Raw genomic sequence first — 27,887 nt, 5'->3', positions numbered from 1 at the left:
GAGTAGGGATGAGAAAAACAGATTCAACATCAGCACCCAATATTTTGTTACTGTGAAACCTCATACCAACTGTTGTTGAGACATTTCACTTTGATGCACAAATGTCAACCTCATGGTGACGCCAGAGGAAAAGTCAGGGGTTCGGACACCATGGATGGCAGTTTATCAAACGGTAAAATGTATTTTAGGATGGCACAGTGGTGAGCACTGCTGCCTCACAGCAAGAAGGTCCCAAGTTCAAATCCCCCAGCTGGCTGGGGCAGGGCCTTTCTGTGCGGAGTTTGCCCGAGTAACAGAGAAGATACCTTGTAAAAAAAACGCAAAAAAAGTATTTTTTTTAAAAAAGGATTTATAAAGTCATACATATATAACATATTCACATCAAGAATGTGCTGGATGTAATCACAGAGACAAAGGAGAGTATTGGTACCTTCACCTTTATTATAAACCCTGTAGTTTCTCTGTGTGTTTAGTAACACAGCCATTGCAAAGGTAATATAATTGAGGAATAATACAAAGTATGGCAATATGAAAATGTAATATTGTATATGTAAATATGCAATTGGATCATCTTATGTCTTACAATCAATATTATTCAAAGACTATATGAAAATAAATTTTTGTGTGATAACAAACCACAGGATCTGCTTGAAACCACATAACATATGCACAAAAAAAAGTTCTGCAGTTCTGGGCAAAGCCTGACACATTCTGGATCATAAAGCACTGCATACTCTGTACTGTTCTTTGATACTGCCATATTTAAATTATTGTGCTGAAGGATGGGAAACACCTACAAAACCACCCTACAACCATTATCCATACTGCTAAACAGAGCAATACACATTACACAATGTTGTATATAGGGAGCCCACTAATAAACGTTTTTGAAGTCACATGAACTGAAATTTATGGATGTGGTGGATTTTAAAAATGCAAGAAATAACTTAATACCTGGCATCATACAAAAATGTTCTTAGACAATGTTTCTCATTGTAAGTTTGTTCATTATTTATTGTTTTGTATGTTGTTTTTTTTCCTCCAAGATATTTCTTTAAATGTTCAAAATAAATCAAATCATAAAAACATCTGGAAAACATCTTTTAAAAAAAGTAATATCACAATATGTAATGTGTTATGATTATTGTATGTCACTAGCTCAATCAAGTGACTTCTCCCCTGAAGATGAAAAAAGAGAAAAAGAAAACATGATTATTAATTTCATATATTTCATTGTGTTGAGGCATTACCTTTGAAACCACATTGTAAATCATACTCACAAATGATTGGTCCAATGCTGAGGGGCTTCACAGGTTCAGAGCTGGAAACAGAGCGCTGCATCCTCCTTGTGCAAGGCTACATGGATGAAAAAAATAAGATATACCATTAAAACTCTGTGTTTAAGCAGCTTTGATGATGGACTGACAATGTTATTGAGGAAGTGAAATGTGTGACTTACTGGAACACAGGAGTTGGTCCTTCGGTCACACAGGCTCAGGCTGCAGTGAAGGAAAACATCTCTGTATTCATCCTGGAGCAGGAAGAACAGGGCAGTGAACCGAGCCTGGAGGGACGAGCCGCTCTCAGTCACTGACACCCGTCGACGGTCACTGGGACACCTGACAGAGAAGATGGTGAGGCTCATCTCTACACATTTAACCTTTTCCAGTTTCCATTATATTCCACAGATCATCTGCTGAGGCTCCAGAGGGACACTTACTTGTTCTGGATGAAAAAGTGTCGCATGGGATCATCAGGGTTTGATGATTGAGTGGCATAGCAGTCCTCCAAAACAACTGCAAAGCCTGGATCTCTCTCCTCCACAGAGACGCCCACGTACAGTGGTGAGCCTGCGGGCAAGATGACCTGGCCTGCTGAGTAAGTCTCAGTGTAGCTGGAGTCACGGAACAGAGACATGGAGGCTCTGGCTTTGGTCCCTGAGCCCGATATGCCACCTTCCAACCTGTCAAGAAAACTTTCCTTTTGTTAAAGTAACCAAGTCCAAACCAACTCAATAGCTATATAGTAGAACCATCAGTCAGGCCTCTTCAGACACAGCCTCTCTTGTACCATGCTCTGTTCTTTAAGCCATAATGAAGGGACAAACTGTTGATGGAGGCAACAGCTTTACTGCATTGTGAATACAGATGGCTAATTGGTTTTCTAACTGGGTCCAGGTTTTACCTGCTGATATCTTGATATCATGTAATTATTTTTTATGACTGACTTATCTTGTAAAATCATATGTAATTTGTTCATCTTTGTTTCTGTAATCACACTTCTTTTGCTAAGTAATGCATAAGTAACTAACAAATTAACAGCAGTTTTGCCATTTTTTGTATTGCAAAATTTGACACTGCAGTTCAGCATGCTGTGGATTTGAAAATCTGACACAAGTGACTTAAGTGACTCCCTGTGGTTTTATATATATAAAAAAACAGACTAAGACTAGAGCCATTTTAATTACACACACAGGAGCTTCATTATCGCTATTATTACAGGCTACTTACTCCAGGAATGGTCTGATAGCCAGGTTCAGGCTGGCGTCTGTGTCCAGGGGATAAGCACAGGAGAAGGGAAGACTCATGGGAAGGCTGAAGGATGCCTTGCGTAATTGGTAGATAAATAAACTGTTGGAGTAGATGGCATGTGTGCTGTTGGTCTGAAAGACAGAAGATGATTAAATTATCAGTCTGCTTGAGAGGATGTTCTGTACACAGCAGCGTGACTGAGTGGTTAAAGAAACTGTCCTCCCCATTTCGAGACCAATGACCATGTCTTTATAGCAGTAATAATAGATGGATGATGGTATAAAGACTATATGGAGTCTTTGTATATGACAGTGCAGTTTGTGTATGAGGTCTGCAAAAATCCATGTGGCCTGAGGAACCAACAGGTCAAAATTAGATAAAAAATATTTGGGCCCACTGTAATAAATATGATTGTATTTGAGGTGCTCTTCACATAGGAATTAATGTGTGTTCAAAGTCACCCAAAAAAAAAAAAACTTGTCATGTATAGTATACATAACAAACACTTTGACACATTTTGGTATACAACCCATTGACAGGGAATCAAAAACTATGGCTTATGACTGTGCCATTACAATAAAGGCGATATAGTGACTTGAAGTTTTGTGATTTTCGAGGCCAAAATGAGATGCTCAAGGTGGCGCAATTCATGCAGTGCACAGAATCATCAGCAAAAAAAAGAAAAAAACAAAACAAAACAGTAGCCAAGTCTTTACCCTCAGCGTGTTTCCACAGGCACCCTCCGTAGCCTCCACTTCGTACCACACTACGTTATCACGCTCTCTGACCCAGGAGCAGTTGTGTGCTGCTAGGTTGCCAGAAAATGGGTCCAAACCAGAGGAAGTCAGGCCAACCGAATCAACCCCTACTTGGAGTTTATCATGGCCACAAGTGAGCTGAGGAAGCCAGGGTTCAGAGTGCCGGACTACAGAAAAATATATAAAGAGCAAAAGAAAGGAGATAAGATATATACAAGAAGAATTCACAACATTCACAAACACTAGGAGAAGTAGTTAATTCACTTGAAACAGATAAATGAATGGATTAGAAAAATAACAATACCTGCACAGTATGCAAGAGAGCATACAGATGGCTTCACAAGTTTGTAGATGTAGTAGCCTCCATAGCAGTGCTTGACATGGATGGTATGCGAGACAAAATGGCAGCAGCCGCCATGCCAGGCATTACACACAGTGCGTTCAACAATTTCATCTGACCGTGTGGGATGAGGTTGTGTTATCCACAGAGTAGCATGGGTTCCACACCTCTTTTCACCCACACACCTCTCTGGAATATGAGCACTTCTTTTCCCCAGAAACAGCCGATACCAGCCCTGCCAGTTAACATCTCGGTCGCAGTGTATGATCTGATTCGATGTGTTATTTATTGAACGCCAGTCATCATTCAGGACAGTGTAGTGCCCACAGGGGTCAGCACAGCGGAGAGTCCCGTTAGTATTGATGCAGTCCATGCCTGGAGGACAAACTGTATTTCCACAGCTGAACTGGACAGATCGGGAAGAGGGACCTGATCTGGACCTGGAGGAAGGCATCAGGCATTCGAAGGAGCCCGGGGTGTTTTGGCAAACCTGAGTTGGTTCACAGGGTGAATCTGGGAGGGAGCACTCGTCTGTGTCCACACAGCCGCTGTCTGATGACCAGTGATAACCTTGGCTACAGCAAGAAGAGTCACTGCAGAGTTTTTTATTGTAACAGGTGAGACCATCGCCTACAAAACCATCTTTACAGACACAAGAGAAAGCGTGGTTGATGAAAGAGTCGCCTCTTTCTCGTGACTCCAGGCAGGTGGCTTCATCATGACATGAATCACAACTGTTGACATGTGTCCCTGTGAAAAGTACAAGGACAGTTAAGTTTGATGCATTCTGTTGATAATTTTAGTAGCTTTACCAAATGAACATTTTATGCTTGCCTGGACCTTCTCAACAACGGGTCAGCTTCAAAGTCTACTTTGCCTATCCACAGAGGATGTGAGAAACATCCTGCTGTGCCTGATAACACCCTGAGCTGTGTACTAAAAACATGTGCCACCTAGCTAGTAGATGTGACTACTGACATTTTTAAAATATCAGTGTGACAGGAGAGTGTTCCCACCTGCTTAAAGACAGCCACAATCATCCCTGTGCCTCAAAAGTCTGCAGTGTCCAGTCCCTGCGGTATTCATCCTAATTCTGATCATCTCAAGTGCAATTATCTGACCTTCCCCGCCCACTTTGTCAGGTGGATCTCATGTCTGTGTGAGGTCTGCACATACTTAACTGACCTTTTTTTAGTTTTTGCTTTCCATCCCTGGAACCTCAACACTTGTGGGAGAAGTTTGCCTTCAGGGCTTTCTACCAGAAAGAAACTATGCCACTTTGGTCCACAGGGGGCTCCAAAATTATAATATGAAAGATTGCAGCTTTAAGGAGAATTTTCCTGGTATCTCTGATGAAATTAATGTCTATGTTTCAAGGGTATTATCTGTGTTATCCATCATATTTAATTTTGGGTTGGTGAAAGTACAATTACACAGCAGATGTGTGTCATAATGTCAAACCCAAGATAAAAAGAAGTCAAATGGCTTACCTGAAGTGCTTCCTATAAAAATCTGCAAAATTAGGAACAACAAACCCCCTGGCATTCCCATTATGGACCACAAAACCTGCTGAAAAAGACACAAGAGTGTTAGAATGGGTGAACCGGATGAGATCAGACTCAAATGCACAACTCAGGAAACTGCTTTAGATTAAAGAAACAGTCTTACTTGTCAAAAGAGGGTTCAGTACACAGGAAGTCAATCACAGTAGAGGCAAATGAATCCAGAAGGGAAAAAGGGGGAGGATAGAGAGACACAGATCAGATGAGACAAGTAAGGGCAGGGCAGACAATCAGACACAGGTGAAGCCAATCAAAAAGAGAGGGAAAACACACAAGTGCAGGAAGTGAAGTATGAAATGAGAGGAAATGTGAGTATCAAAGTAAAACAGGTCCTGTTTTCCATTCATTTCATTGTTTTCATTATGCATGTTGTGATTTCAAAGACACTTGAGGTGTGTCAGTGTCTCCTCCTCCTTTAAGGACGGCACCTGATGTTCCAGGCCCAACACAAACTTGATGAAAAAGACAAAAGTGTTACAACTGTTAAACCAGGTGAGACAGACCAACTGGCACCGAGTGAAAACACAACACACACTCAGTAATGAAACACATCATGTAATGTATCTACTAACTAGCCCAGTCACTTCCTGTTTTATTTTGTAGTTTTGGTTCTCCTTCATGTGTTTTGTTTTTACTTCCTGTCTTTGTCTGTTTTCCCACTCTATTTGATCACTAATTATTTTCACCTGTCATTGACTACCCTCACCTGTGCCTTGTTATCCCCCCACCTCCCTAGTGTATTTGATCCTATGTCTTGTTCTCCTTAGTTGTTGGTTCATACTCTTCTTTTCTCAGTGTTTCTTCCTGGTATTGTTTCCTTGTTGCTTGTTTCCCCTTGTATGGATTTTTGTTTTTTTTCTCCCTGCCTGGATTGAGGACTCTCATTTGTTATTCATGTAAGCTTTTATTGATCTTTTTCTTTCATTAAATATCTTTTGAATTGCTACCTCTGTCTCGTGGTCTCCATTTCGGTCCAATCCTGACTATTCCCTGATTGTAACAATTTGTTAACTCCTGCATATTCCACTATCAAGGTACAGGACTTTATTTTTACAAATGGCCAGTTTTAAACGCCATGCACACATATCATTTAGAGTCAGAAGTCACTGAGTCTAAAGAATATTCCATATTGTTGTTTAGAAATATGAGTATTAGCCCAAGTAGAAAATGTCTAGTAAATGCATGCAAAAAATGGGTACATAAATTACAACGGATATATAAAGTACATACATACATAAACATATTCACATCAAGTACTGAAAATAACCAAAGACGTGGCATAAAGTATTGACACCTTCACTTTTATTACAAGTTTAAATCTTATAGTTTCTGTGTGTGTTTAGAAACACAGCCATTACAAAGGTAATAGACTTGATGAATGATGCAAAGTGTGATAATATTACAAAGTAACACCAGTTTTTTTTTATCAAACCATGTCTTATAAATCTTAGGAAAAAACACCTTAAAACAAAATAATGTCAAAATATAGAATGTATATGTATCACTATAAGTTGTCAGCTCACTCAAGTGACTTCTCCCCTGGAGATAAAAAAGAGGGAAAAAAAGCATGGTTATTAGTTAATATAATATAATATAACTTATTGTGTTGAGGCATCAACATTGTAGTTCATACTCACAAATGATTGGTCCAATGGTGAGGGGCTTCACAGATTCAGAGTTGGGAAAAGAACGATGCATCCTCCTTGTGCAAGGCTACATGGGTGAAAAAATAAGAGATACTGTTAAAACCCAGTGTTTAAGCAGTGTTGATTATGGATTGACACAAGGGCACATATTTCATGCGCCAGCTGGTAAGGACAATAAACATGTCCCTGTTGTCACAAAGTTTCAGAGCGACAGAGACACTTGTAGTGTCCCCACAACCATGGTACAAGCTATCAGTCTCCTGGTGCATGGTGCAAGGGGAGAGACACTGTGCTGCTTCCAGAGGAGTGCTGACTAAGATGACAGCAGTTGTGATAGATTTGTGCATATTTCTCCCTTCCCCACAGATTTGTACAGAATTTGTACGACACGGGTACTTTGTCACAGTACTGACTAACTCACTGGACACTGAGAAACAATATTTTTTAAAAATCAAAATCATTGCTAGGGACAATTCAGTAGTCCTTGGATATTAAAAGGGACATGTCCTTACCGTCCCTACCCAATTCTACATCCTTGGATTGACAATGCCACTGATGAAGTGAAATGTGTGACTTACTGGAACACAGGAGTTGGTCCTTCGGTCACACAGGCTCAGGCTGCAGTGAAGGAAAACATCTCTGTATTCATCCTGGAGCAGGAAGAACAGGGCAGTGAACCGAGCCTGGAGGGACGAGCCGCTCTCAGTCACTGACACCCGTCGACGGTCACTGGGACACCTGACAGAGAAGATGGTGAGGCTCATCTCTACACATTTAACCTTTTCCAGTTTCCATTATATTCCACAGACCATCTGCTGAGGCTCCAGAGGGACACTTACTTGTTCTGGATGAAAAAGTGTCGCATGGGATCATCAGGGTTTGATGAGTGAGTGGCGTAGCAGTCCTCCAAAACAACTGCAAAGCCTGGATCTCTCTCCTCCACAGAGACGCCCACGTACAGTGGTGAGCCCAGTGGCAAGGTGACCTGGCCTGCTGAGTAAGTCTCAGTGTAGTTGGAGTCACGGAACAGAGACATGGAGGCTCTGGCTTTGGTACCCGAACCTGAAATGCCACTTTCCAACCTGTCAAGAAAACATGCTTTTTTGTTAAGGTAACCAAGTTGTCTTTATTTTCATCTGGTTATTGTTATATAGAAATCTTTGAAACAAGTCCAGTATATCATTACATACATACATACATACATACATAGATACATATGTATAGCTAGATAGCTCTGTGGTAGAAGTATTAGACTTGTTCAGATATGTCCTTGCTGAAAACCTAAAATATGTCTGAAAATACACATCAAAACTGTCCCATTCATAAGAAAACTTTTTTTTTTTTTTTTTTTTTTTTTTACACAGCATTGACAATAAACTACCCATGAATCGTCATGCAATTACTTGAGCTAGCTAACATCCTAAATCACTATCCATAATAGTGGGCTAGTTAGCTACGTATTATTGAAACATATTGGCCTGTTAGCTGTGGTATTATCCCAAGTGACCCTCTTGTGAGCCAAAATTGATTGTTTTGTAACTTTACAACCAAGACACTCTGATGTACCCTCCACCTCAGAAACCACGGGTGACACTGCAGAAGATGAGGCTAACACAGATAATACTGGCCATGCTACAACTGCTGCTGACTTAGCAGCCACAGATAAGCATGTCATTTTTAATCTTAAAGAGGTTTTCAATATAAAACTTGTAGAAATGATTCCAGTGTGTATATCAGTGCTTTTTGAACATTTTCAGCACATTTTAACAATACCCTGATAATACTGCTAAATGTGATAATGTTGATCGCTATAGTCAGGATTTTAAATTTTGATACAGTTTAATTTCTAGTCTGTACATGCTGCTGCCACTTACCCTTAACCACTGGATGCCATCTACCATTGGAGGCATCACCAGTGTGAATTATATGAAAAAGCTGGATGTGTTTTTATCTTTTATATAAGGCCTTGCTGTCTAAGTTGGTGAGGCATTTCATGCAGGTGCTTAAGGTCAAAGTTCATAACAATGATACAAATCAAAAACAAACTGAAATTAGATATAGTTGAGGTTTTACATGCTGCTATTTTTTTGATTGGTGATTGTTTTACTTAGATTGTCTATGTGACTCACACACACACACACTATTATTGTTATCCTTTTACCCCCCCCCCCCCCTTTTTTTTTTTTTTCTCTCTCTTCTATGTTTTTGCAAAACAAGAAGGGAGGAGGAACATATGTGAACATATATGGATTATGGCTTTATTTTGTATATTTACTATGTAACCAGTAGGCTCATGTTATTTGTTTCTTTGTTTCTATGTTATTTGTTTTGTTCTACTCTACTTATTTGTCCCTTATTTTCGTTTTGGTCTATTGTCTATTGTCTAATCCTGTTTGAGTTGTTTACGCACTTGTCTTCACTTGTTCTGTAATTGTGTTTGTGCAAATTAAAAAAAGGAAAAAAAAGATTGTCTATGTGATTCTTTTCTGTGACTGACTTATCTTGTAATGTTTAATCTATATGTATTATATATAAATAATACACACAAACCAACACAGTTTTACTATTCTGTGTATTACAACACGCAACACTGCTGTTGATGGGGATTTGAAAATCCTGCACACATGACTCTAGTGACTCCCAGTGGTCGTATCAAAAAAAAGACACTGTTTCAGACAATGATGCACGCTTACTTACAATTAGATAATTGCTTAACATCACCATATAGACTAGAGCATTTTTAACAAGGTCTGCTTTCATTTTTAATAACAGACATAGGAGCTTTATTAATGCATCACTGGTCACATTCAATGACAGGCTACTTACTCCAGGAATGGTCTGACAGCCACGTTCAGGCTGGCGTCTGTATCAAGTGGATACGCACAGGAGAAGGGAAGACTCACAGGGAGGCTGAAGGATGCATTGCTTCTTGGGTAGATAAATAAACTGTTGGAGTAGATGGCGTGTGTGCTGTTGGTCTGAAAGACAGGAGATGATTAAATGATCAGTCAGTTGAATGATTATGTCAGCTATAGACAATATGATATAAGCAGCAGCAGCATGACCATGTGGTATGAAAATAGACGTAACTATCACTGCCCACATTCTTTCATGTGTCCTTCATGTTGGCATGGATGTTTAACAATACATCCACTAGAGGGCGCTGCTTATACGCAAAAGTGACCCCAAAGAAGAAGAGGAGTTGTCAGAGGTTGTAATAATGTACCTTTTTATGAAGAGGCAAAAGCAGAGCCAGCGTTGTAGACTGCTGTGGTCTGCGATGCCATTAAATACATCGCAACATGTGGACAGAGAAATCTTTTCACTGACTAATTGATGACAAATGTCATTTACAACACTTTGGGGTTTTTAAAGCCTCTTCATCTTGTCCTGTGGCTGCTAGTTCTGATTTGACTTTCCTGCAGAAGATAAGTGAATAATGATTTCCCCTTCATGCACTGCGAGCTTCACCTCAAGACAGATCTGAACATTGACAGTTCAAGTTAAAGTGGTCAGCAGCTAGATTAGGAGATTTGCCGGGGGAGTCTGGATCATGGAGTAGAAGAAGACAAGCACTATTGAGCAGTGTTGAAGGCTCAGTGCTTGCCTCCTGAAGAACTCCAGCAGCACCTCTGTTAAGAAAGTGGGAGTGCCAAAGGTCTGAGGATGTACTGAGCACATAAAAGTCACAGAAACCTGGCTGTCCTGTGACTGGACCTCGTCATTGCCTATGGCTTTACAACAAACAGCAAGGTAAGCAGTCCTGCTGGAGTTGACTGTTTCCTGCTAAGATGGAGGAGGCCTTTCAAAGAAAGAGAACTGAATACACAGACCAGGTAGGCGAATTTCAGAGCCGAGGGTAGCATGAGCAATTTAGACTCATTGAGAGACTTTGTTAGCCAGTCCTTATGGAGGGTCTCACACTCATTGACATCAGAGGAGGAAGAGAGCCATCAGGAACATCAAGTGATGCCGCAGATATGATGGCTGGAGATAAAGAGGGGCAACACATGGACCGCACATGCTTGTTGGACACAAGCTGGGGCTGAGGATGTAAATATAGAAATTCCTGGGAGTCTTGTACTGTCCATTGTGATGTGCGATATGTAAGACTATGTCCTTTTAAATTTATATTGTTCTGTGTATTGTCTATTGTTGCATTGCCTTTGGCCTGCAAAACACTTGCCCTCTGAAATCATAATTAAGTTGAACTTGAAATTAAAGGGGCCTGGAATTTCAAGGTATGCCCTTGCATCACAGAAACATTACAGGGTAATACATAAAAGAACGGGACAACGCAAAATGATTTCTATAGACATGCCACTAATCAGGTTTACAGCAGACAAAAAAGTAGTAATTAAGTCTTTACCCTCAGTGTGTTTCCACAGGCACCTTTCATAGCCTCCACTTCGTACCACACAACATCATCACGCACTCTGACCCAGGAGCAGTTGCGGGCTGCCAGGTTGCCAGAGAATGGATCCAAACCAGAAGAAGTCAAGCCAGCCAAATCTAGCCCTACTTGGAGTTTATCACGCCCACAAATGAGCTGAGAAGGCAGTAGTGGAAGGGGCTGGACTAAACAAAAAGAAAATGTGTGAATGTGACAGAGATGAGATGGTAAATACAATATATCAGAAGAGACCATGATGAGAACCTCAATAAACCGTCACCACAGTATGTAATTTCAATAATACATTATGTCAGAACATTGTCAAATACAAAAGGAAACCTACATTCACAAACAACACTGGCATCTTCAACGTGACCACAGTTGTGGACCCCAAACCCTGAATGTCTGCAGTCTGTTATCGATGATTCATTGCCAGAACAGTTGAGATCATCCAACCAGATGGGTCCACTGCCCTGTCCAAAAGCTGCACTTTGTAGTGCTGAACGAGCCACGCCACAGCCCAACTGTCTACACACCACGTTGGCATCCCTCATGTCCCAGCCATCGTCACACACTGTCCCCCACTGTCCCTGGTGGAAGATCTCTACTCTGCCAGAGCAGCGGCTGTGAGAGTTGACCAACCTCACTGGTGAACCAGCTAACAGAAAACAGGCAACACAGTGTTGTTGATATGAGACACAGATGAAAGATGGACTTTATGAAGATGATGATATCTTTGAAACACTACCTACAGCAGTGAGACTTCATTGTCTTTAGTTGTACAAATGTGTTTTTACCTTCACAGACGACACCAGCATCCTCATTGTGATTGCAGTTGTGAGATCCAAACCCTCGGTGCCTGCACTCAGTGAGCTTTGATTCAGTTCCTGTGCATGTGACGTCATCCAACCAGATGGGCCCTCTGCCCTGTCCAAAGCGTGCACTTCCTGGTGCCGACAGGACCCTGCCACAGCCCAGCTGTCTACACACCACCTGGGCATCAACCACGCCCCAGTTATCGTCACACACCGTCCCCCACTGTCCATGGTGGAAGATTTCCACTCTGCCAGAGCAGGAGCTGTTTCCTCCATCAGCCAGGCGGACCTGCCCCTCAATTCCCGTGCTGTTGCCCGCTGGTGTTGTGGTACTGACGTTAGATGGCACTTGAGCAGTGGTGAAGTTCTGAGGTCTTGGTGTGGTTGGTAAAATTGTGCTGTTGAATTGCGGTGGAACTGAAAGAAAAGTCTCTGTGAACTCACAAGGCAACTACAGCCTGCATTGCCATCAGCATTAATGAGGAAAAGCCCCTTTTCTTTATCAGCAATATAACTGATTATTATATAGTTGGAAATAAAACACCATTTATGTTTTTATTCACTAACTTATTTTTTTTTTTACCGTACATCAGGCTTATTGTACTATAAAACAATATCAGTTAACCCTTCGTCAGTCCCGTCAAGTTGAGCAAGCTTGGTACCCAGCAGAGCCTCGGTCAGCTTTCTTCTGTCCTCTTACCTGCATTTACATGTGCTCAGATTTGGGGAGTAAAGGATTACATGTGATGAGATAACGTAATTAGGTTACAAATAAAAGGTAACTGTATTTAATTAAACTTCTAAAAAAGACATAACCAGATTAGTTATATTTATTAAAAATGGGGATCATTTGCAGGCTTACATTAAAAAAAAAAGATCAATATACTACTAAGTGCAGTGCACACATGCTACAACACTTCACGAGCCTCAGCACCACTCTAGTCTCAGTGAAACCAGCAAATCTGACAGTTGCCAATTCATTTCCCTTGAAAAAATGCTTTCACCTGGCGGAAATTTCACCATTATCTTGTCTCAGCATATAATTTAAGGAAACATTTACATGTAAGATCAACCACTAATGTTAGCTACACAGACCAAATGCCAACTAAAGCTACACAGAACAACGTCTAATGTTACCTTCATAGAACAACCTCTAAAATTAGCAACACAGACAAATTGCTAAAATTAGAGGTAATCCAAAAGTAACGGAATCAAGTTACATTACTTTAATATTGTGATAATTTGATTATGTTACTGACTACATTTCATAACAGGTAATTAGTAACTGTATCAGAATACATTTTTAAAGTAATCCTCCCCACCCTGTATGTGCTCAGGTTGTCTGTGATGCAAAGAAAACTGCATTTTAAAGTTGGCTAACAGATGTTGCATAGGGACCTGTAAAAACAACATATATTGTTCTAACTTATATTGGTTAATGTTAGCAAAATCCTAGCTAACTAGTTAGCTAATCTACATAAATTGTTAACTACTTACATCTGATAGCTAATGTCAACAAAACACTACCCAACTAGCTAGCTCATCAGCATCACCCATTAGGTAGCTACTTAGCTAGCATTTTGCTAACATTATTCAACTCAAAGCTACTACAATGAGTTTTAACTGATTGTGAAAAAGTCTCAATTTAATACTGATGCCTCTTTATGAGCTACAAAGGTAAACAAGACCATTCATGACTTGATCGGCTATTTCTGTATAGTTATTTTTAATGCCTGACAGCTGTCGTCAGCATAAACAAGCCTAGCACATAGCATATCTAAATACAGGAAACAGGAGAGGAGAAGGTTGACCGAGGTTCTGCCAGGTACCAAGCTTGCTCATTTGTTAGTGGAGCGCAGGACAACAAGGGGCAGGTGTTATGAAAGGTCAGTTGTGTGTGGTAAATATTAAAACTTGTTGAGGCCATTTTTCTAGTTAGGTGTGAAACAATAAGAATTGCAGTGTGCTTTCAGTGTGTGTAAACATTTACCTTCACAAACAACACTGGCATCTTCAACGTGACCACAGTTGTGGACCCCAAACCCTGAATGTCTGCAGTCTGTTATCGATGATTCATTGCCAGAACAGTTGAGATCATCCAACCAGATGGGTCCACTGCCCTGTCCAAAAGCTGCACTTTGTAGTGCTGAACGAGCCACGCCACAGCCCAACTGTCTACACACCACGTTGGCATCCCTCATGTCCCAGCCATCGTCACACACTGTCCCCCACTGTCCCTGGTGGAAGATCTCTACTCTGCCAGAGCAGCGGCTGTGAGAGTTGACCAACCTCACTGGTGAACCAGCTAACAGAAAACAGGCAACACAGTGTTGTTGATATGAGACACAGATGAAAGATGGACTTTATGAAGATGATGATATCTTTGAAACACTACCTACAGCAGTGAGACTTCATTGTCTTTAGTTGTACAAATGTGTTTTTACCTTCACAGACGACACCAGCATCCTCATTGTGATTGCAGTTGTGAGATCCAAACCCTCGGTGCCTGCACTCAGTGAGCTTTGATTCAGTTCCTGTGCATGTGACGTCATCCAACCAGATGGGCCCTCTGCCCTGTCCAAAGCGTGCACTTCCTGGTGCCGACAGGACCCTGCCACAGCCCAGCTGTCTACACACCACCTGGGCATCAACCACGCCCCAGTTATCGTCACACACCGTCCCCCACTGTCCATGGTGGAAGATTTCCACTCTGCCAGAGCAGGAGCTGTTTCCTCCATCAGCCAGGCGGACCTGCCCCTCAATTCCCGTGCTGTTGCCCGCTGGTGTTGTGGTACTGACGTTAGATGGCACTTGAGCAGTGGTGAAGTTCTGAGGTCTTGGTGTGGTTGGTAAAATTGTGCTGTTGAATTGCGGTGGAACTGAAAGAAAAGTCTCTGTGAACTCACAAGGCAACTACAGCCTGCATTGCCATCAGCATTAATGAGGAAAAGCCCCTTTTCTTTATCAGCAATATAACTGATTATTATATAGTTGGAAATAAAACACCATTTATGTTTTTATTCACTAACTTTTTTTTTTTTTTTACCGTACATCAGGCTTATTGTACTATAAAACAATATCAGTTAACCCTTCGTCAGTCCCGTCAAGTTGAGCAAGCTTGGTACCCAGCAGAGCCTCGGTCAGCTTTCTTCTGTCCTCTTACCTGCATTTACATGTGCTCAGATTTGGGGAGTAAAGGATTACATGTGATGAGATAACGTAATTAGGTTACAAATAAAAGGTAACTGTATTTAATTAAACTTCTAAAAAAGACATAACCAGATTTGTTACATTTATTAAAAATGGGGATCATTTGCAGGATTACATTAAAAAAAAAAAGATCAATATACTACTAAGTGCAGTGCACACATGCTACAACACTTCACGAGCCTCAGCACCACTCTAGTCTCAGTGAAACCAGCAAATCTGACAGTTGCCAATTCATTTCCCTTGAAAAAATGCTTTCACCTGGCGGAAATTTCACCATTATCTTGTCTCAGCATATAATTTAAGAAAACATTTACATGTAAGATCAACCACTAATGTTAGCTACACAGACCAAATGCCAACTAAAGCTACACAGAACAACGTCTAATGTTACCTTCATAGAACAACCTCTAAAATTAGCAACACAGACAAATTGCTAAAATTAGAGGTAATCCAAAAGTAACGGAATCAAGTTACATTACTTTAATATTGTGATAATTTGATTATGTTACTGACTACATTTCATAACAGGTAATTAGTAACTGTATCAGAATACATTTTTAAAGTAATCCTCCCCACCCTGTATGTGCTCAGGTTGTCTGTGATGCAAAGAAAACTGCATTTTAAAGTGGGCTAACAGATGTTGCATAGGGACCTGTAAAAACAACATATATTGTTCTAACTTATATTGGTTAATGTTAGCAAAATCCTAGCTAACTAGTTAGCTTATCTACATAAATTGTTAACTACTTACATCTGATAGCTAATGTCAACAAAACACTACCCAACTAGCTAGCTCATCAGCATCAGTCATTAGGTAGCTACTTAGCTAGCATTTTGCTAACATTATTCAACTCACAGCTACTACAATGAGTTTTAACTGATTGTGAAAAAGTCTCAATTTAATACTGATGCCTCTTTATGAGCTACAAAGGTAAACAAGACCGTTCATGACTTGATCGGCTATTTCTGTATAGTTATTTTTAATGCCTGACAGCTGGCGTCAGCATAAACAAGCCTAGCACATATCATATCTAAGTACAGGAAACAGGAGAGGAGAAGGCTGACCGAGGTTCTGCCAGGTACCAAGCTTGCTCATTTGTTAGTGGAGCGCAGGGCAACAAGGGGCGGGACTTATGAAAGGTCAGTTGTGTGTGGTAAATATTAAAACTTGTTGATGAAGCCATTTTTCTAGTTAGATGTGAAACAATAAAAATTGCAGTGTGCTTTCAGTGTGTGTAAACATTTACCTTCACAAACAACACTGGCATCTTCAACGTGACCACAGTTGTGGACCCCAAACCCTGAATGTCTGCAGTCTGTTATCGATGATTCATTGCCAGAACAGTTGAGCTCATCCAACCAGATGGGTCCACTGCCCTGTCCAAAAGCTGCACTTTGTAGTGCTGAACGAGCCGCGCCACAGCCCAGCTGTCTACACACCACGTTGGCATCCCTCATGTCCCAGCCATCGTCACACACTGTCCCCCACTGTCCCTGGAGGAAGATCTCTACTCTGCCAGAGCAGCGGTTGTCAGAGTTGACCAACCTCACTGGTGAACCAGCTAACAGAAAACAGGCAACACAGTGTTGTTGATATGAGACACAGATGAAAGATGGACTTTATGAAGATGATGATATCTTTGAAACACTACCTACAGCAGTGAGACTTCATTGTCTTTAGTTGTACAAATGTGTTTTTACCTTCACAGACAACACCAGCATCCTCATTGTGATTGCAGTTGTGAGATCCAAACCCTCGGTGCCTGCACTCAGTGAGCTTTGATTCAGTTCCTGTGCATGTGACGTCATCCAACCAGATGGGCCCTCTGCCCTGTCCAAAGCGTGCACTTCCTGGTGCCGACAGGACCCTGCCACAGCCCAGCTGTCTACACACCACCTGGGCATCAACCACGCCCCAGTTATCGTCACACACCGTCCCCCACTGTCCATGGTGGAAGATTTCCACTCTGCCAGAGCAGGAGCTGTTTCCTCCATCAGCCAGGCGGACCTGCCCCTCAATTCCCGTGCTGTTGCCCGCTGGTGTTGTGGTACTGACATTGTTCTGATTAGCAGTAGAAGTCAGTGGTGTTGGATGAGGTGTGGTTGGTAAAACTCCAGGGGATGTACTGTTCACCTCTGTTCAAAATGAAAAACAGTGAGGAACTGTACAGTACAACAGGCTATTCACTAGTCTAAAACAGTTCAAAAACAATGATATCCAAATATGCTCCTTATAAAGTCTTACAAACAAAAGTGGTGCATAGGGCGTATATTACACCATGCAAATTACAAAAAATTGATCACTCCCTCTCACATTTATGTTGGCATGGTTGTGGTTGGGCAGGGTCATTTATATATCTGTTGTGGCACTGCCCCCCAATGAGATGTTTTTGGGATAAGGTGATATTAAGTTTTTCTTCTATTTTGAATGTGAAAATACCTTGGTGTCCATCAGTATGCCTCTTAGGCACAAGGATAGAAAGTATACGGTCAAAGCTTACACATTGCATTATTGCTCTAGCTTTTATGTCAGTTAAATGGATCATCATGATGAATTGGAAATCACACAAATTAAATTGTTTTAATATAGATAATTGGTTAAAAGACTCCTTGGATTTATTATCAATGGAATGGGCAGCTTCAGCCCTTTTTGAATACGACCATGGAGATGATGGACCCTGGATTTTTATAAGATCTTATCTAGGGAAAATGGTTCATGATTGTACTTCACTGTATTTGCTCTGTACCCCCAACATCTGTTATGTTCTGTTTGATTTTATATTTCTGTATTATGTCACTGCTGTGTTATTCTTTTACAACGTGTATGTTATATGTAGTATGTCAGTGTACTGTCTTCTGTGACATGTCAGTTCAAAATGATAAAAAAAAAAAAAAAAACAGTTCAAATCATGGATTAGATGTGAAAATTGAATTTGCTGGTACAGTGCAAGATCTATCAAATGGAACATTACCTGCACAGTATGCAAGATAGCATGCAGCTGGATCCACAAGTTTGTAGACATAGTAGCTTCCATAGCAGCGCTTGACATGGATGGCACGCACGTTAAAAGTGCAGCAGCGACCAGACCAGGAACCACACACCCCGCGACTGACAATTTCATCTGACCGTGTGGGATGAGGTTGTGTTATCCACAGAGGAGCATGGGTTCCACACCTGTTTTCACCCACACACCTCTCTGGAATATGAGCACTGGTTTGCCCCAGAAACAGCCGATACCAGCCCTGCCAGTTAACATCTCGGTCACAGTGTATGATCTGATTCGATGTGTTATTTATTGAACGCCAGTCATCATTCAGGACAGTGTAGTGCCCACAGGGGTCAGCACAGCGGAGAGTCCCGTTAGTATTGATGCAGTCCATGCCTGGAGGACAAACTGTATTTCCACAGTTGAACTGGACAGATCGGGAAGAGGGATCTGATCTGGACCTGGAGGAAGGCATCAGGCATTCGAAGGAGCCCGGGGTGTTTTGGCAAACCTGAGTTGGTTCACAGGGTGAATCTGGGAGGGAGCACTCGTCTGTGTCCACACAGCCGCTGTCTGATGACCAGTGATAACCTTGGCTACAGCAAGAAGAGTCACTGCAGAGTTTTTTATTGTAACAGGTGAGACCATCGCCTACAAAACCATCTTTACAGACACAAGAGAAAGCGTGGTTGATGAAAGAGTCGCCTCTTTCTCGTGACTCCAGGCAGGTGGCTTCATCATGACATGAATCACAACTGGTGACACGTGTCCCTGTGAAAAGTACAAGGACAGTAAGTTTGATGCATTCTGTTGATAATTTTAGTAGCTACTCCAAGCAGTGGACATGAACGTTTCTAATTCAGCATGATTTATTTTTTTAGCTATTGTGTGATTATTATTATGCAAACAACGAATCCGCTCAATCCAATTTGGATTTCTGCTTTTCAATTATATTTCCATTGTTTATTATGTATTTGTGTTATTTTTATAGATTTGCAAGGATGTAATTAAAATCCCCACAAGTTTAGAGTGTACTCAAATAAAGGCAAATTTAAGTAAAGAACTTCACTCAAACTTCATCAAACTTCACATTACTATTCAGATCTACTCATGTACTTAAGTTACAAAAACGTAAATGATTATATTTGATGAAATTGAAATTGTGTGTCCTTGTAGATTGAAAACATGCATAAAAATCCATAGTTTGGGGATATTTTTCTCCTCACATTAAGAAAACCTTTTGGTTTGAAACCACCACTAACACAACTTCTTAAGTTTACCAACAAATTTGCCCTTAGTTCAGTAAACTCAAAAAGGCTTCGTTGGGCCCTTTCATTGCCTGCTTTCCCTCCTTTCCACATTTTCTCATTGCCCCACCCATCTACACCTTCCAGTCAAATTTCTCAACTGATTTCAGTGAGTTGTTTTTATATTCAAGGGTTCATGATCTACATGGAGGAAACAGTTTTCACTACTCCATGTCAATCTTAAACCCTTGAATATAATGTGACTTATCGGAATCAGTTGAGAAATATACATGTTATAGTGCTTTTTATACAGAAAAAAAACACAGCTCCCCCGTTTACATGTATTTGTTCAAGGCCAGTCTTGCCAGATTCAATATAGCAGCAATGTTGACATATTGCAGCAACAAGCTGAAGTGGCTGGTGCAGTATCTATGGATTATATGTTTATGGCCTCACCTGCCCACCTCAATACCACATCGTATTTCCTCGTCAGATCTGCAGATTCTTAACTGGCCCTTTCTAGTCCATTCATCTACTTAGATATGCTTGGCCCACACACTGTAGTTGCAATTTTGCTTTCTAGCCTTCTGATTTTGCTTTTGAGCTTCTGCTGTCTGAACCTCAACACTAGAGGTAGAAAGCCTGCAGGGCTTTCTGCCAGAAAGGTTAGGGTAAGGGAAAGGGCTAAATACACAATATGTAAATTATGCTGCTCAGGGTCTCACATCAAACAATAACAAAAGATGTAGTCTACTGACAAAATCATGTTCATTGATGAGGTATTATTAAAGTTTTATTTAGGTTTTGTTTAGTCACATTCATCTTTCTTCCTTCCTTCTGACGTATCTGATATATCCCATGTTTTGCTGGAATTTATAGCAACAAGCAACAAGCTAGAAAGGGCTAGGAGGAAATGCATTTTGAATTGATTGCAGATTTCTCTGTGTTTGAATATTGTTGGAAACGTGGGATAATGTAAAATACACAACTCAACAAATAATGACATAGGTCTAGATCTTAGTCATATTATATATTTTGTTACATATTATATCTTTAAGGCTTTCTGGCTGAAATCCCTGATGGCGAACTTCTTTCTTGTGAAAACGTAACCTACCTCCCTGCATCTATACCTGCCTGTCTGCCCACCAGAACTCACGGTGGAAATAATAATATTACCCAACTATAATTAAAACTACTGGTGTTATCAGAAATCATTCTTGGCGACAAAAATACAGATGAACTGTTTGGACATTAATTCAAATTATACTCAGTGCCAAATTCTGATTTTAAAAGTAACAAGGTAGATTGCATTGCGTAATTAATTTTTTATGTACAAGTAAAATTTCAGTCTTAAAAAAGACATTAATAAAAGTACAAGTACACAAAAATGACTTTATTACAGTAATTTGAGAATTTGTAATTAATTCCAAAAAATGAAATTATGAAATGTGAAATGATGTGTAAGAAATGAGTCAATGTAATAATAATACTGTTTCAGTGAATCAGTGGGATATAAATATGTGACTTTGATAATGCCAAATAAAATGTTTTATCTTAAAGTAAGGAGCAATCTGAGGGAATCACTCAGGAAGTTTAAGTCAACAAGTTCATATTTCTAAGGGTGTTTGGTCTGTGTGGTCTGTGAATCATATTTTTTTTGTAATTCACTTTACCAACCACTCAAGAAAAAGAAAAGAAAAAAAGACTAAATTAAATTAAAATGTAATAAAATAAATATAATAATACTAAAAATTATAATACAATATTCATAGGGTAATATTGTCTGTACTTATCCCATTTAAATTACTCAAATAATAGCAATATCTGTCCCATCTACTGACATAATCATAATGTCATATTACACTGTGTAATCAGACATTTATTACAATTATAATGTGACATAGTAGGCCACTTCTCACACATGATAATCACTGTGACACTGTTCACTTCTCCCTATTTTCAAAATACCTCCTGTCTGTCAAATCAGGAGTTCATAATTGCCTATTTTAGTAATTTCTCCCAACCATTCATTAAATTGGATGTTTTTTTTTGTTGTTCATGCCAGAGGTAAGGGTCAGTCTGTACCACAGCGTCCGCTGAGCCGATAAATACATCCCCTCTACTGTACCTGAGATGCAAACCATGACACACTGTAGTAACAGAGTATTTTATTTAGGAATGTAATTAAATTTTCCCATGATTCCATGCTTTTTGGCATTCATATAGTATGTGTATAAGGTGTATCCACTCCTATCACATCTCCAGCATATATATGATTCCCAGAATTTTAGTCGTGTCATTTTACAGGGAGTCCAATAACTCCTATGAATGATACTATCATGTACTGATCCATATTTAAATCTGGGTTGGGCAAAATTAACATTACACAGCAGATATGAGTCATAATGTCAAACTCAAGATGATGATAAGTCAGATGTCTTACCTAAAGTGCTGTTTATAAAAATCTGCAAAATTAGGAACAACAACAAACCGCTTGGCACCCCCATTATGGACCACATCCACGGCACAAACTTGCTGAAAAAGACAAAAGAAATGTCTTCAAATCACATTTTCAAATTATGCTGCCGTGCATAAAATTCATTACTTTGCCAGTCTTACCTTGGAGAGGCTGTTTGGGAATCCAACAGTTAGTGAGTCAAAGGGTGGGAATTTATAGTCGTGCTTGTGTGCTCAAACAAAGTAACCATTGTTGAAACACATAGATGGGTTGTTGGCAGCACTAATACATATGACATCAAATTAGTTACTTATTAATCAAAATAAGACAAATGGATGAAATCCAAACAGAACTGGCACGCAAACAAAGGCCTGAGTCAATATACTTTATGGTAGCACAATCAATCTCAGGTCAGTGTTGAAGCACATTATAATGGGGACCGCACATTCCATCGCTTATATATTTTTTCTGACTTTTTTTATAACCGCTACGTGTCAACAGCAGCGACTGAAATGCCAGACAGTTCAGTGAGCTTCTGCACATAAAAATTTATTCCAGACCTTGGAGAAAGTAGTTTTACCAAGTAATCTTAACTCAAGGTTGACTTACTTACTTTTTTCAGCCTGGTTTTACACTGTGAAACTTTAATGCAACTTTACCCGGTTGAAACGCAGGTGAAACCAAGTTGCAGTTAAGTTGGATGGTGTAAAGTCCTCTACAATGCACTTAAAACTTGTCTAAAACTGAGCTTCAACAGTTGCAAAACTTGACTTTGTTAAACTACTTTAATGCCACAAGCAATCAAAATGCTGACAATGCGGTGACATCAAATGACTGTATGATGTAGTATCCCTCCAACTGATTTTAACTAATTACTGTCACTTAACTACTGCTTACCACCAGAATCAAAACAATAAAACAGAAGATGGTCTTTTGGATGTTTCAGATGGAAATTATCTCATAGACTTCATGTGAGGTTCTTAACTCTGTCAACAAATGTGTGTGACCTTGGAAAAGTTTGTTTACATTTCATTTAGCATCTCACTAATGTTACTGCTAGCTTGGTTAGATATAGCTTTAAACTGATTGAATATTTTGACAAGAATCAGCAATGCTATCAATAAGCATATCAATAAACACATCTAAATTGATATTGTCCAGCAGAAAGTGATCCAAAATAAGATCAGGAAGATGCAAATGTAGTTACAATGACACTACTAATCTAATGTCTTAGAGGACTTAAGAAATCAGAAAATATTTAGACTTGAGAAGCTGATTTCAGAGAATTTGGATATTTTTTCTTAAAAAATGACTCAAAATAAGTAATCAATTATCAAAATAGTTGGTGATTAGACTAATGGTTGACAACTGGATTAATCAACTGATCCTTGCAGCACAAGACTGAAATTCTTGTAATATCTATTTCCAGAAGTAGTAAGTGCACCATGAATTAAGATTATTTTGTCAAATAAATGTTCAAAGGAGAAGTATGGACATGAAGATAAAAATCACAATTACTTAATTACACAATTACTTCACAAATTTGTGTTTTGCAATTTGTTTCACATTGCATTATGGGTACTTTTCATGAAGTTTCTTGTAACTAACTGTATATTTCAAATTTGCAGTATTCTGCTGTTTACACAAAAGCTGTAGTGCTACTGTAGTTGAAAAAACAGACTTCTGGCTGTACTAATTTAAAAATGTCACTTAAAATTGAAAGTCAGCTCACAAAGCAACACTTTTTAAAGTGTGTAAGCATGTGAAGCAGTGTAAACACTTTAATGAGATCACTTTAATGAACCTGTCTTTTAGCAGAATCATGCAAAAACTACAATGCCGATTTTCACTAAACCCCATGGAGGAGAGTAGAATGGGCCAAGGAGTAAAATCATTATTAATATTAATCAATTGTTTTCTTTTTATACCGTAACATTAAGTTGCAGTGAAAGTATCATACTGTAAATCACATGGACTGTTAAGCTACTGTAAAGGGATAGTTACAGTCACTCACTGGCATTAGTGCTGCTAATTTTACTGATATGTGACTTCTTATCACCATTTACTGGAATGTATTGTAATTGTATTTCTGAATTTACTTCCTCTTTAGTGTTTCATTATTCCTGTAAATAGGTCATTACAAAACAAATGTGATAATATTTACAACACTTACATTAGTACCTTTGTACCTCAGTAGCGTGCTCTACAAATGACTGAACGTAGGCAACAAAGCATTTCATGCCCTCCCTGGAAATCATTTAAAAGTACTAAGAAAGCATGTTTACTTGTACTTGATGTATTTGAGAACATTAGCTTAAAGACTCGATAGACAGAAGCGATAAACATTGTTAAAATTTGAAAAGAAAAAAATCTTTCTCTCCTTAGCATCACAGGATGTGACTATGGACCTTCATTCACTGAAGATCACAACATAATAATTAAGTTCTATCAAAAACACAGAGTTTATTACTCCAAAACTCAGCTCATCTGTTGCATCAGGGCCGTGTGTGTGTGTGTGTGTGTGTGTGTGTGTGTGTGTGTGTGTGTGCTGTGGGTGTGGGATGTGACTGACAGTTCTGAGAAATGCTAACATCAATATGCTAGCATGCTCAAAATGACAATGCTAACATGCTAATGTCTAGCAGGTATTTACCATGATTATCATCTTAGTGGTGATGGAAATTACATTTATTTTATGAGAATGTACCTTTCCTAAGTTTGCCACTGTTCCCCAGTCAGGTTGCTTGGGCTACTTGGCTAATGTTAAAACGCTTGCAAACCATCTTGCTAATGATTGATGCAGATTAGAAAGCTAGGTAGCTACCTTTTTTCTAACGTGAGTTGAGCTGCTCGACTGTCATTGGAGCAAACAGGGGTGGGCTTTATGAAGGGTCGGTTGTTTTTTAAGCCAAAGTATTGGACTTGAATATCTGTTCTGCTTGGCTTTGCATGACAGTTAAAACCAAAAATATCAACCTCACAGTGGCAATAGAGGAAAAGTCAAGGTATCATCATAGTCAGTATATACATCATCTGGGCATTATGAATGTCTGCACCGATCCATCCAACAGATGGAAATAATTTTCACAGCAATAGTGAAAGCTTTGGTGGCACCACAAGAAAAGTCATTTGATCAATAAAATCACTGGAATTGATTCTCTGGGGCCAGTATTTTCAAACTTTTAATCAAGATAGATAGATAGATAGATAGATAGATAGATAGATAGATAGATAGATAGATAGATAGATAGATCTGGATAGGACTAAGTCTAAAATTTGGCACGATGGACCCCTCAGGAACCTATGGAGAGGAGGAGGAGAGGAAGAACCAGGCAGAGAGAAAGGACGAGGGGGAGGGTGTGGAATATACTCCTCAAACTCTGCTAGTTTCAGTTCATTCATATTTTGCATATTCAAGTAACACCGATCATGCCAAAACAATATCTATTCTAAATTAAACTAAATTAAATTAAATTAACCAGAAAAACAAAACAAAACAAAATAAAACTTTACTATTAATTAGAACACACACACACACACACACAAAAAAAAAAAACTTCAAGCAGTTGTTGTGTAAAATACGTAGGTGCAAAAACAAAATTTTCACATTTCTTCCTCCGAAATGCAATGTGCAACATAATTCTCACCTCCATCATGTTTAAAAAATGCAAGGTAAAAGATGCACCTCCCAGCATTTTCACATGTCTGTGCTACTTTGACCAACAAATAGGAGGCCTGTGACTGTGATTCTAGATTCTGTAACCCTGATCTTGTGATGTCTGGATCAGAATGATTCTATCTGAAAAAACTTTGTACAACCAGGACAAAACAGGCAAAATCTGGATAATTCTATTAAATTTCATTGTTGAGATATTTTAGTTTAGACCAACCGGCAGACTGATATTGCCATCCCTGAAAATCCTGTCATCATATTTAGATGTTGCTAAACTCTGATTGGTGCAACTGGTTCCAACTGAGCCTCACCCACTTCAAACCGGTGAGACTCTGGATTTTCAGGGTCATTCAGGTGTTTGACTCTGTTGATTTGGGTAGATTTAACAGTGTCTTTCTGGTCTTCAACCAAAATGGGACTGTCATGATCTTCCCATTGTACCTGTTGGACCTGCTGAGTAGAAAGGCCGTCACCACCGAGTTTTACACTGTAAATTAATTTGTGGATTGATGATATTGATGTGTTGGAGAAAACTGTCAATTCTTAGCTTGGTGAATGTGTTGATACAATGGGAGAGATGAGTGATCCTACAGCTGTTCTTTTAGTTTGCTTTTAGGGATTCCCCTTGCTAAAACTGATTATCAATGCTTCAGCAGGTCTCTGGTGAGGATGATTTCCCAGTGGTGTAACAGCCTAGTCAATAATTACTAAAACTGGACAAACATGGATGACATGGTCAGGATGATGAATGAAGAATAGATTTAGTCGACCCAAAGTGCACAAACACTTCAGCCTTTTGTACAACTGCGCCTGACACCTATGACCCACTGAAGGGCTGGACTTTCTCTGTATGAAGTGACCCAAAGGACTTGATCAACACACACTAGGTGTGGTAAAACTGCTTTTTTATGAGCACTTTTTTTTTTTTTTTTTTTTCAAATTTCTTGCTGACATTTTGAGTACTTTATGGTATTTATTCAGTGCACATACAATGTAGGCTTTTATAGACAATCAGATGATTTATATCCTTTATTATTTGAGACAACAAAGATTATTGCAATACCTATAAAAAGTATTTACATCACATTAACAGAAATTAATAGAAATAATAACAGAATATTAATAGAAAACTTGTTGCAGCTCTAACCCTTTGCAATCACTTAATTTAATCACACATTTTTTCTCAGTTACTATAATGGAGTACAATTACATTTATTTTGTAATTTAATTATATGTAACTAGTTACTCTCCAGCAATGCCAGCGTTCTATTAGTTAGCTATTTGTGTAGAGCTGCAACATTTAATCGCTTATTAATTATTAACTATTATTACTAAGTTGATGTTGATAATTGATTAATCCGTTTGAGGATTTTTTTAAACGAAAAAATCTGAAATATCTGATTTCAGCTTCTTAAATGTGAGTTTTTTTTCTGGTTTCTTTTTATAGACAAAATAACTACTAATCAATCAGTCATTAGGTGCAGTTTTCTCATATTTAGCATCTGTATTCTTTAATAATGGTACAAAAAATATTATGGTCAAAAATATGTTTTCTAATCAGTCCAATCCTGTGGGCAAAATACTGAAAACAAAGAGCTGTTCAGGTCATTGATGAATGCTACAAGTTCTATAAAGGTCTTGTTACAGCTTTCAAATGAGAATGGTATGCTCCATGTATTCACATGTATATTAATAAAACCTACTGTAGATTAATGGAATGTGATGTGGAAATCACCTCACATCTCTGCTTGCAACAAAATCTGTTGTTTTTAACACTGATGCTGCTGGATCACAGATGAATCGCTCTTAATATCTGGCAGAGACCCTCTATGACGACACCGATTTGTGGAAAATGGTGTTGGGACGAGGTTGTGTAGTTGCAGGTCTTCTCCTTGAAAGCATGAATTTGAACACTGCAAGTCATGACAATATGACTAATTGCATTTTGATATGTCTTCTGTACAAGTGTGACTTCACTATCAGACAAACACACACAAACATGCATCCATACATATGAAAATGTAAATGTTTTATTCAGTAAAAATCTTTGTTCAGATGTGGTGATTTGGGTTAATAATATAATCAATCAGTGTTGTTGTGATGAGTCAGTTAAAATCATTTAGTACTGCGTTTTACCAAAAGTACCCAAAACAATATAAGCAACGAAAAAATAAGAGCACTGAATCACTTTACATTTCCTTTTGTATAGATAAATAAAACGACTCATAATTATTGATCATGTGTGTTAGCTTTGTACTGTTTTCACC

The 27,887-nt window shown here is 39.2% G+C and overlaps 1 protein-coding gene across 1 annotated transcript; it reads right to left on the bottom strand.

The window, feature by feature from the left end:
• Positions 1–776: 776 nt before the first annotated feature.
• LOC146330459 (scavenger receptor cysteine-rich domain-containing protein DMBT1-like) lies at positions 777–22,144 on the bottom strand. Its single transcript, XM_084714483.1, has 22 exons — positions 22,109–22,144; positions 21,933–22,024; positions 18,228–19,013; positions 16,957–17,391; positions 16,503–16,817; positions 14,490–14,924; positions 14,036–14,350; positions 12,028–12,462; positions 11,574–11,888; positions 11,207–11,415; positions 9,664–9,815; positions 7,677–7,919; positions 7,416–7,575; positions 6,829–6,904; positions 5,120–5,195; positions 3,594–4,204; positions 3,248–3,456; positions 2,511–2,671; positions 1,721–1,975; positions 1,460–1,619; positions 1,281–1,356; positions 777–1,179 (listed from the first exon to the last, which is right to left on the bottom strand). Exons 2-22 carry the CDS (start codon positions 22,006–22,008, stop codon positions 1,160–1,162), a joined length of 5,520 nt encoding a protein of 1,839 aa, XP_084570609.1. The 5' UTR covers positions 22,009–22,024; positions 22,109–22,144; the 3' UTR covers positions 777–1,159.
• Between the last annotated feature and the right edge of the window lie 5,743 nt (positions 22,145–27,887).

This window comes from Lutjanus erythropterus, chromosome 3 (assembly GCF_056507025.1).
Source record: "Lutjanus erythropterus isolate fLutEry1 chromosome 3, fLutEry1.hap2, whole genome shotgun sequence".
NCBI classification, from domain to species: domain Eukaryota; kingdom Metazoa; phylum Chordata; class Actinopteri; order Lutjaniformes; family Lutjanidae; genus Lutjanus; species Lutjanus erythropterus.
The sequence above is the reverse complement of the archived record's forward strand: the minus strand, read 5'-3'. Positions and strand labels throughout refer to the sequence as shown.

Excerpts from the sequence above, each read along its gene's own strand:
- LOC146330459 (XM_084714483.1), bottom strand. The coding sequence starts at position 22,008 with ATGTGGTCCATAATGGGGGTGCCAAGCGGTTTGTTGTTGTTCCTAATT. Across the intron at positions 16,818-16,956 it reads TGCTGGTGTTGTCTGTGAAG|CTGGTTCACCAGTGAGGTTG; the intron begins GTAAAAACACAT and ends GTTTTCTGTTAG. Across the intron at positions 1,976-2,510 it reads GCTATCAGACCATTCCTGGA|TTTTCTTGACAGGTTGGAAG; the intron begins GTAAGTAGCCTG and ends ACAAAAGGAAAG.